This window comes from Leptodactylus fuscus, chromosome 1 (genome assembly GCF_031893055.1).
Source record: "Leptodactylus fuscus isolate aLepFus1 chromosome 1, aLepFus1.hap2, whole genome shotgun sequence".
NCBI lineage: Eukaryota > Metazoa > Chordata > Amphibia > Anura > Leptodactylidae > Leptodactylus > Leptodactylus fuscus.
The window spans coordinates 106,540,659-106,552,343 of NC_134265.1; the positions used below are offsets into that span (position 1 = coordinate 106,540,659).

The 11,685-nt window shown below is 37.2% G+C and overlaps 1 protein-coding gene and 1 non-coding gene across 3 annotated transcripts in view; both read right to left on the minus strand.

The window, feature by feature from the left end:
- Positions 1-5,263: 5,263 nt before the first annotated feature.
- The window catches only part of RANBP1 (RAN binding protein 1), an 11,434-nt gene continuing 5,012 nt past the window's right edge, over positions 5,264-11,685 (minus strand). The window contains exons 2-6 of one of the 2 annotated variants that reach the window (XM_075275280.1): positions 11,347-11,483; positions 10,786-10,943; positions 9,008-9,136; positions 7,524-7,589; positions 5,264-5,623 (exon numbers count right to left, since the gene is read on the minus strand). In XM_075275280.1, coding sequence (XP_075131381.1) covers positions 5,499-5,623; positions 7,524-7,589; positions 9,008-9,136; positions 10,786-10,943; positions 11,347-11,483 — 615 coding nt within the window. In that variant the 3' untranslated portion in view covers positions 5,264-5,498. Of the gene's footprint in view, positions 5,627-7,523; positions 7,590-9,007; positions 9,137-10,785; positions 10,944-11,346; positions 11,484-11,685 lie in introns of both variants that reach the window. The other variant, XM_075275272.1, reaches the window with a different exon arrangement.
- Positions 7,372-7,497, minus strand: LOC142191000 (small nucleolar RNA SNORA77). The gene has a single exon (XR_012714620.1). It is a non-coding gene; the product is annotated as a small nucleolar RNA SNORA77 (small nucleolar RNA).

The window sequence follows — 11,685 nt, forward strand, 5'->3', positions numbered from 1 at the left end:
CAGCTGACAATGAGTGATTTTTGCTGCAGCTCATCTGCTGTTTCAATACAGGATCCTGCAGCTTTTAACATCTACAGTCCTATGAAAAAGTTTGGGCACCCCTATTAATCTTAATCATTTTTAGTTCTAAATATTTTGGTATTTGCAGCAGCCATTTCAGTTTGATATATCTAATAACTGATGAACACAGTAATATTTCAGAATTGAAATGAGGTTTATTGTACTAACAGAAAATGTGCAATATGCATTAAACCAAAATTTGACCGATGCAAAAGTATGGGCACCTCAACAGAAAAGTGACATTACTATTTAGTAGATCCTCCTTTTACAAAGATAACAGCCTCTAGTTGCTTCTTGTAGCTTTTAATCAGTTCCTGGATCCTGGATGAAGGGATTTTGGACCATTCCTCTTTACAAAACAATTCAAGTTCAGTTAAGTTTGATGGTCGCACAGCATTGTATTTCAGAGTAGTTCTTCCTTGACAGCACAGAGTATTGTTTTATCTTCAAGTTTTGTTCTCCATCTGTGTATTAAAAGATTTACATTTAGAAGCTGTAAACCCATACAGTCCGGCTCTCAGAAGATAGAACTTCCAGCAAATTTATTAAGGTTAGGCAATATGCAAACAACAGTGGTGTGCTCTGTAGTTTCATAAAACCCCCCAAAAAACAACAAAACATTGTCTTCATGTTATAGTGCAGCACTAGCCTAATTTGGATAAAATTGTAAAAATCTGTTATATTCCCTTAAATTTTTGATTTTGGGGCAGGGGTGTGACTGGTAATCATGCAGGAAACTGCAGCACAGCCTCACTTACACTACAAAGTAATAGCATAGTCTGCCAGCCAAATATGGAGCCCTGGGAAATATAAAGGAAAAAAGGCAGTTTTTGCACTAGCAGAGTCACTGATCTCACAGGATTACAATAAAAAAAAATAAAAATTCTTGATCGAAACAAAGTTGATGCTAGATTTGTTAAGGGTAGGAGAGGACGCAGGGAACAATATATTAAAAGCACTCTTGGTATAATAAAGGGCTAGGAGTTTTTTAGTCCGGATTCTGGAAAGGAAAAAAATCCTCTTCAGGAATTAGGAAATGTTTTTTACCTCCAGCACAATGTATGGACCTTGAAAAGAAAAAAAAACCAAAAACCCCTGCAAGTGGTTTTTGAAAAAAACAGCGTCAAAAACCGCTAGCGGTTTTTCCGCCTCCCGTTGTTTTTATCAGGCGGAATCCGCCTGAAGAAAGATCATGTTGCTTTTTTCCCCACTAGCAGAATACACAGAACTCTATGGTGAGGCTTTTTTGGAGGCAAATTCTGCATCAAAATCCTCATCACAAAACTCTATTCATTGACCCTAAGGGCCCGTTCACATGGGCACAGAGGGGGCGGATTATGGTGCGTAATCCACATCATAATCCACCCCCTCACAATGGTGGTCTATGGAGACCACCGGGCTGCCCTTTCCTCATGTATAGCCTACATCAAATAGTAAAGTAGGTCCACAACATATTCTCAGGCATAAATTAATGCCCTGCATGCCAAATTTCTGGCAGCCAAATGATAATGTGTGCTTTTTTTTTTTTTTTTAACACTGCTCCCCCTATGTTCAAAAGCCTGTGTGTAGTATGACAGGCAGAGTGCTGCTGGAGTCCCAGTATATCTACCCCACATTTCTAATTTATGTGTGGTCCAGTGTGGGTCTTGAATAGGCCTCAGCTCCAGGTGTGACTCATAGGCTCATTTACTGGTCCCAAAATGGCTGCAGAACCTGCACTTCAGGGCAGATCCAGGGAGTGAGAGGAGGGATCTGGGTCTATCCTTTTACCCAGAGTCCAGGCAGACTGTATTGTGCTTATTGGTTTGTTTGTATGGCTGCTAGTAAGCCACACGTGTAGTTAGTTTAGGATTACTGTTTAGTTGCTCAGACGAGCAGGATTTTATTTTGTCTGAAGTAAGGCTATTTTATTTTGCTCATTTTGTGCCTGAAGTCAAGGTTTATTTTCCTGTTTTGTTTTTTTTTTTCTAAATAAACCTGTTTCCTGCATATTTTGTGTCCCTGTCACTGACTGGTTGGATCCGCACCACTGCTTCTACCGAGCTACCTTCCCCACGGTAGTTAGCCATTCACTCTGATGTGTACTAGATAGTAATCTCATTCCAGTTGAAGAAATGGCATAGATGTTAAACTACCATTTCTGGACAGTGCAATGTTTGATAAATTTGAAACCGCACAGACTGCTTAAAAAAATTCAGATGTTCCCCTTTTTCTCTCCATATAAAGTTGTTGTTTTTTTTTGGAGGATATAGAAATTACAGTATAGCTAAGGAGTTCGTGAGTGCACACAGACATAACTAGTAGAGATGAGCGAATAGTATTCGCCAAATAGTTTCAAATACCTCTGCTCCCATAGGAATGCATGGAAGAGGCCGCACACCAAGGGGTTAAGCGCCGCCCGCTAACATGTATTCCTATGTATACCACCACTTTCCTGTGTTAAAAGGAATGTCAGCAGTAAGTTTGTTATACATCTAATCATCATACCTTGAAGAGGAGATTCTACAGTTTCCAAATGTAACTTATTCAAGCTTTGGAGTCCCATTTTCAAGTAAATTGCAGTTTATTTATATGTAAATAAGGGAAGTACCCAGGAATCTATAGCGGAGACTGGGGATCAAGACATGCTTAAGCACACGTCCAAAACAACTCTCTAATCATTTGATTAACTTGAAACTGTGGCTCCAAGACTGAACAGAGGGATATTTGGAAACTGTAGACTCAGATCCACATTGTACTGACATTAGGGTTCTAGTCAATTCACTTCTGAGATTCCCTTTAAAGAAACTACAATGGGGGAACTATATAAATTCCAACTGCTTGCAAGTTTTAACACTCTGAACAAAGACTATAGAACATTTTTTTAATTACCTGTTTGATATATTTAACGTGACTCCATATATCTATATTAACAAATCTGAACTCTAAAATGTAGCTGAAGAGAATTTCTGACATGCAGAGGCAAAAAAAAATGTTCTACTAAGCAGTGGGTACATAGTTTTTATTTCAGAGACTATATTAAGTCTGAGGACATAACTTCTTAAAATCAACGGCATTTTAGTGACATTAAGTGCATTAAATTCATTTGGAAATAAAGAACTATCCATATGCAACCTTGTGTAATTCACCAGCCAACTTCCCATGGAGCTCATAAAGGCCAACAATAACTGGAAATCCTCGCATACTTTCTACAGGTTAAGTAACATCTGAACCACAAATCACTCTGCTTTAAATCTATAAAAGTAATACATTCAGCTACAGGTCAGGAAATTGAACCATAAAGGAGTTGTTGCCGCTTATCTCTTCAATGTGTTTCTCACTGCAAAGGCTTCATCAGTCAGCAACTAATGCATAAGAATTCATGATTTAGGAATTTTAGATTCTAGCCCTAGCAATCAAATAAAGGGCAGGAGGGCATTTGGCACAGAAATTAAAGAAGGAAAGAAATGTGTGCCACAAAGCAAAGTTTTTGTTTTGTTTTTTTAACTGTAGGTGAGAGCTGCTATCTATTACAGCATGAAACATTTGATGTAACATCCATACATATGCCCTAAGTCACAGAACTATAATAGGGTCAAATAGCAGCTACTGTGCCACAACTGAGGTTCAAAGTAACGCAAAACTCTTGGAAAACTTCCAAAACAGCATTACCTAGTATTAAATGGATTTTCCAGTTGGGGGGGAGGAACCTTAAGACAAATTCAAAATAGGTTAAAATTGTTTTCCAGTTTGACACATTGTTTGTATAATGAAAACTATACAATTTTCCAATATATTTTCTGTATTAATTCCTCGGTTTTCTAGATCTCTTCTTGCTGTCATTCATTTTGCTTAGATCTAGTAGATAAGTCAGTACATGGCCATGTGATACACACAGGTGTACAGTGCATTACCAGGCAGATGTCCGATTACTGTGCTGTGACGAGCTGTGCACCGGTGTCCATCACATGACCATGAACTGATTTTTTTTGTACTGGATCTAAGCAAAATGAATGGCCGTAAATGGTTCTAGGAAAACATAAGGAATACAAAGAGTATATTGAAAAACCACATAACTTCATTATACAAACATTTGTCGCAATATTTGCCTGAAACTGGACAACTTCTTAAACACAAAAAAGCAGTTCTCACCTCACTCATTCCTCATCACTAAGTTCCTCCAGTTAAAAGACAATAGTGCGATTTTTGGGATAAGACATTGACTAAAAGATCATCCCCTCAATGGTAATATCTGTCTAGTGTGAGCTCTTTTCTAATATGGGTTGCCTTGTAAACAGGAGACTCTGCTGCCTGCAGATCCTACTGAGATCTACCATGTGACCACAGATTCATTCAAGACCTGCCTCCTGAGAAAAAAAAAGCCTACCTCCTCCTCCTCTCACAGTCAGTCACCACGCCCCATTACCATCCCCAGTTTTATCAGCAGTGGTCTGTGCAGCTTGCAGGTACTGTGGTGACATTCTCACAGTGTATGGTCTTGGAGGGTGTTAATTCTGCAGTATTGAATTCATTTGACTACATTGCATAGTGCTTAAACAGAAAAAAAAAAAAAAAGTACCACTTTAACATGCAGGATATGTCCAATCATTTGTCGCAGCAGTGACTTGCCACATCCAGTGATTGAGTGGTCATTTCCTGCACATCAAGAAGAGACCAGAAAATAGTGACTCAGTACGCACCTGAACAGGGCCAGTAAGGAATCAGTGAGGCAAGTACCATTCGGCTTTATATTTATAAATCATTCTGAGCATGCTTTTAAAGTCCCTCACCTTCCCTCCATCTCCTTGTAACACAAAAGGAGTTTCCACAGTACAATTCATACATTAGTGCATCACAGGGAAGACAACGTATTTCTGGTAAAAGAAAGCATTCTTTGGCAGTTTAGAAGATCTTGATCATATCTTATATGTTTAACATATAAGATCCACAAAAGCAGAGCTGTGCAGAGACTGAAGAATGATTCTTTTACTCCAGACTAATGAAATGACATTGATACGAACCCACCAGATATATTCATTCTCAGTTCAAATTTATTCAATTCAACAGTCATCCTAGCAGGGTCAACACAAAAAATAACCCATCAAATCCTTTCAATGAAACACCTCTCTAAAGAAATGTGATGTTGGACTGTATTATATGTCCAATTGCAAAGGACCGCACCCATGAACAATCCTAGCCAAGATATAACCATTATAGATTCCAGTACATTTTCAAACTGGTTTTATTTGTTACTTTGGATGACTATAAATAAGTGTTTCCACTATGGAAAAAGAAAGTGAACACAGTACATTTTCATGACTGGGGAATGGATTTGTTTCTGAAGAATTCAGCTGAAGGACAAAAGCTTAGAAAAAAAACAACCTGAATATTTAAACTCAGTTCTTTTTTCTTAGTTATAAGTCCCTTGTAAAAAATAAAAGAACAAGGCTCTAGTTGACTTATTGCTTCTCTTCTGTTTTTTCTTGCTTGGCATCCTCTTTGTCTTGAACCTTGCTTTCCTCCTTTACAGTGAGTTCTTCTAATTTCTCAGCCACTTTATCAGCACTATCATTTTTGGTCACATCTGCTAGGGACAGAAAAAAAAAAAATGGCCACACCATCAGTAAGATAACTTTGCAAAAACACTAAAGCAAAAAGAGCATGAAAAGGGGTCTTTAATATGTTTTATTTATTTGATAGATATGAAGCAAACTTTTCTTTTTTCTTTTACACAGTAAGTCCTCAAACACACAAGAACTAAAACCAGCTTTGCTGTATTCTTCAGCGGTCCTATCCCAAAAGACATTTTTATGCTTTATTTTGACTAGCAGTACAGACCTGTAACTGTAATAGGCTGACCTTACATATTGCAGCATATTAGAGCTTTTTTTCAGAGACTAGTTATATTGGTGACAAATCTATAAAATAGGTATTCAAAATCAAATTGGTGGGGTTGCCAGCTGTCTGAAGAGATAGAAATACCAATGGTATGTATTACATTAAAAAAATATATATAAATAAGTCCTAGTGATGCCACAGAAACAGCTCACAAGATGAGATATTCATAACATAGAAACATACCCTCTATAACTGCACAGAGACTATAATATACATCAATACAATAAATTCGTAAGTCATAAATATAACCTAGAAAATGCATAAAATCAGCAAATATATAAAAAAAGAATTGTGACCATGGATTCCAACCTCAATAGGAATCTTGACGCTATGATCTGTATTGTTTTTGACATACTAGTTATCTATATACAGTTTCTAGGCTATATGTATGACATATATGGCTTATTGTATTCTCAATGTATATTTACTTACAGTTTGAATGCAGATACGGAGGATATTTCTATATATCATGAATATCTGACCACGTGGTTGCTTTCAGTGGCATCACTGACCGCTTTACAATTTTTGGAACAAAGACCATGTTTGCATTTTACTTGATATTATGCTGCATTTTGTCTACTGGTGCTAATGAGATGCAACAGACCAGGGATTACGGAATCTAAGACTTTTCTTTGGTAGTTGTTTGAAAAGATTCCTGCATTTGGATAAGTGTTTCAGCTTTTCATGGCGTACTAAACACAGCACTAACCACACTGCAGAACTGAGCAGCAACATGGCCATGCGACCAACTGACTTGACTTCGGACATCTAAGGAACTCAGCCCCATCAAATAGCAACGGTGCTGGTTGTTATCGTGGCTCATCAATATAATTAGCGGGGTTCTAAGGAGAAATCATCAATATAGTCTTATCTATTTTAAATGTAACTTTTTCAGTAGCAAGATGATGAAGTCTTTCACTGGGTAAAACTGATATGGTTTGACCTCTGCATGGAGTTTAAAGACAAGAGGCATGTATACTTTAGAAGACAAAGAAATTAAGCCTAAAACAATCACATAGCAAGTACAGATATGTCTGTCTGTCCATACCTTTCCTCTTATATGGAAAGACACCTCTTTTTTTAAATACAAGTCATATTTATGTGAAGTTTATATAGAAGTTTCTACAGCAGAAGCTGTATTCCCAAGACAAACTGAAATCTGTCCCAATAATTATCAAATTTCCACCATGTAGAATTTATTTTTTTACTTTTAATGTATCAACAAGGCCTCATTCATAGAATTGAGTTGCATAGACAGAATACAGTGCCCAACTGTACACCTAAGTCACTGTGGCACAGTATACTGGATACGGATTACATCATGTACAAATACCTTCAGTGTGGTTGAACAAACGTGTATTTCAAACCTGCAGATGCCTCCAATATCAGCTAATAATTTGTAGAAACAAAATGAATCACCACCTGGACATTCACATTAATATCCCATCGTCAAACAGATTTTCTGCAGTAAAGAAAGTCTTCAGATGACCATGGTGTTTATATAGCAGACTGAAAAAGCGCTATAACTGGAGTTTGCAGTTGAGCACAGAGTGAGTCTGCCACAAGGGGATTATACAAATCCTTACCTTTAGTTGCTTTCTCCTTTACTTCATTTCTACATTCTTCAAATTTTGCCTTGAACTTTTGAGCATCTGGTTTTTTGTTTTTTTTTGGGGGGAAAAAAAAAGGCACACATTAGTCAGTACAAAAATTACAACTGTGAAAACTAAAGTATTGAGATGTAAAATATTGAGTTGTATAGCAGAATAAAAAAATTAAATCAGCTCAGCATAAGGAGGTTTTTAAGCTCTAATACTTTCCACCAGATTTCTGCAGTGCGGCCATTTATATGCACACACATTAAAAATATAGCTTATGGATAAAATTAACAAAAAAAAACCAACAAACAAACCCACATACTTCAAGGATTTCTTCATTTTTTTGCCATATTAACAGGCGATGGCAAACGACCGCCAAACAAGCAATTGACGGTGTATCCTAGATATGTCACTAATTCATGCTTCCGGAATACATAGCCAGGTGCATTCAAGTGTAATTAATTATTTGTTTCATAAATACATAGCTCATAGGAAAATAAACTTTGTGATATACGTTATATAAGAAAAGTGCCCTTCACTTATTTTTCCCTTTCAATCATCAATAGAAATCTGCACCACGGTAGTATATAAAGAGGAAAAACAGCTCCTCACTGTAGCAAAGTTAGCCCAAACTTCTGCAGTGTGATCTCTTATCTCAGAAGACATACAAAAACTTATTGGAGAAACATTGTACACTGCAGCTATTTAACCAACTTCAAAAGATAGACAGATAAATGTAATATTTATATACACATACGACAGCTCTTTTTACAACACAGCTGGGTTTTCAGGAATCTAAACACCAACATACTGTTTTATGAATAAAAACAGAAGACGTGGTGGAGAGGTTGCCAAGAAGCCAGATTCCAGCTCAGTTCACGTGAATGCTGCAAAATGACCATTAACCTAAACAGGAGTCTTTCCTAATGAGATATTGCATTTTATCACATCAATATACAACTACACAAATCTAAGGTTAAAATAAAGACAAGTTCACAGTACAGGAACTGCCAATCATCTAACTTCTCGAACCTAGAGGAAAGGCTCGAAAGTCTATACATCTGAATGAGATTGTATGTTTTATTTTTATTTGAAGCTCTACACCAAGTTATGGGAAGGTAACACCCCCCCATATTTTCCAATGGGAATGAATAACTGCAACGGTTGAGGCCCGATTTACATCTGTGTTCGGGCCATTCCATTCCCATCTCCGCATGAAAAATGCAGAGAGAAAAGTCCTGCAAGCAGCACTTTTCTCTCCACATTTTTCGTGAGGAAACCACACACAAACCCTGTTATAGTCTGTGGGGTCCACGGGTTTTCTAAAGTAACTGCTTTTTTATGCGGATTAGGTTTCCATTCGGGGGGTCCTCAAGTGGATTCCCAAATGGAAACTCATGAACAGATGTGAACCAAGAAGTTAAGTTTGTAAAAAAAAATAAATATATATATATATTAAAAAAAATACTCACTCTCTGCATTTAAAAACCGAATGGCCAGTAGTTCAGGTTTTGGTGCCTCATCTGCATAATCTGCATATGTATTCCAGACCCATGCTCTATCACTACCTGCGTTGGGCTTTAGTTCCATTGATGGAGTCACTGAGGAGGAAAAAATATAAAAATTTATATACCACAGGTTTGGGATCAAAAGATCATGTGTAGAATTAAGGGCCAACTCTACCCCTGCCCCTTACAACCCACCACAAAACCGATACCCCCACGTCTGTAATGACCCAAGCAATACTAGTCATGTTATTTACCATTCAAAATTTGGAAAAAAAAACAAAACGCCCAAAAAACACAAACCCACACACCAGAATTGTTTCTTTCCCATCTAACAAGAAAAAAAATTGCTATGAGAAGTAATCAAAAAACCTCATGACTCGTTATGAATCTTAGAATGTGACAACGCACAAGTATTTTATTTTATGCAAAATGTGTTTTTATCATAAGCAACTAATAACCAGGGCAGTGGAAACAGTCAGGACCAGTTTTGGGTTGATTTGTTGAAAAGTTACAGTCTCAAATCAAAATAAAGTTATTCGTTATTTTAAATTCGATTATACAATTATTGATATTGCTTAATTAGATATTGTTTGTTGCATATTTTCTTTTACATGAACTCAATCACTATTTTGACAAATTAAAGAAGCTTGACTGCAACTATCAGAAAATGGTTACTTAAGCTGCTTTGAGAACAGCACAAACTTCATATCATAATATGAAAATTGTGGGGTTTTTTTACCGTTCCTTCCCAGAAAGAGTTAAAAAGTTGGTCATTAAGCTATATATACAAGCTGATCACTAAAGGGTTAATATCTATGTGCATTTGCTATCAGGCTCCTGTTCAGACGTGCACTAAAGTTCATAAACAAAACATTCCCAAAAGCATCTCAACATGATTCTCGTATGGAAGTAGAAATGTAACAATTTGGGAGTAAATGGGAAATTAGAATAAAGTCAAATAGCTTTTCACTAAACTTAGAAGGGGTTCCAGGATAAAAGCAAATCTCTACACCCTCCTCCACCTACTTTCTAAATAACAATTTATCAAAAATGTATATTTACCCAATTCCCATGACCGCCCCAGGGACATTAACTGGTTATCCGGTGACGATCCATCAGAAATGGAACGTCACTACTACTCCCCCCCCCCCCCCTCTCCTTTATACTTACCTCTCTTCCTGCTGGGGGACCTTTCCTGACTGCCGGCATGTGCATTAGTCTCACGCCTGAGCAGTAGGGGTGTATCTAAGGACTATTGCGTGTGTCAGCAGAACCAGAAAAGAGGGAACTACAGGAGGAAGATTAGAAGGAAGAGAGGCAAATATAATGGTGTCAGGCTAAGTTAATTGGAAAGGGTGGGGCAGGGGGTGGAGTGAAGTGAGTGGGACCTAGCGTGGAAGCTACGTAGTAGGAACATGAACCAAGTAAATGCAGAGGATACCAGGAGCTCCCAGAGACACCCAGAAATCACTCAAAATACTGCTACAATTATTTGGGTGCATTTATCAATCCATTAATAGCACTAACAGACCTTTAAAAAAACAAAACAAAACATTTTTTGCCCGGAAAAACCCTAATACACATTCTGCAGATTGGACAGGTTGGAGGTCATGCTGAAGACTTTTGAACACATCCTAAGCAAAGGATGAAACCTTCAGTTCAGTGGTCTATATATATTAGTTCTTCAAGTACAGAAGTAGAAATAGCAATTATTTTTAATGACGTAGCTCTTTGTTGCCTACCATAATGATTAGCGCAGATTTTCAATGTCTTGTCTCTTCTCATCAAAAGGCGGATTGTCCCCTTCTCCCTGTGTTTAAGTAGTTTAACATCACCAGTACCTCGTTCTTTCCACTCTGGAGGGTCATTTTCAGAAGCAAATCGAAACAACTTTGCTCTCCTACAAAAAAGATGCATTTGATATTCTGTATCAATGTAGTTACAGAAGACAAAAAAAAAACCAAAATATTGTTTTTTTTTCAATAAATTTACAAATGGCCAAACAACGTATTATACTCCAGTAGTTGTTGCCAAGTGAGGATAACACAACAAAATACCATTTGGACTGACTACAGAGGTCAGACCATACCTGGAATTTCTACCACTGCAAACACTACTATTTATAAGTCAAAAAGTATTTTAGAAATAAAAGGGAAAAACTTTGTGAAATCTTAGAAATAAAAGAGGAATAAGCATCAGATATCGATAGGTGAAAATACTACAAACTGCCCTGGATTACGCTCTCTACATCCAGAACTAAATCTAACCAAAGCCACCATCACCCATGAACCAGCCAAACACACATTTTAAATAACTCCTCTTCATCTTCTTCAAGAGTCTTAATTTCTTGCTCCGGCAGAGAAACAATGGGTTCAAACTGAGGATCGTGATTGGTTTCATCTGTGTTTTCAACTGAGGTTTCATGCTCCTCTTGGGGTTCCTGAAATCACAGAATTTAGAAAGAGTACTGTTAAGAATGTGATGATCCAATCAAACAAACAATATTAAAAGGACATTTCCATATAGCAGCAAGTATCACTAATTTGTCTGATTCTGCACAGTTGGAAAAATTCTATTCAGACATTTTGTAGAGGTTGTTACATAGCAAATACCCTGAATGAAATGTCAGTCTAGTGAAGTTC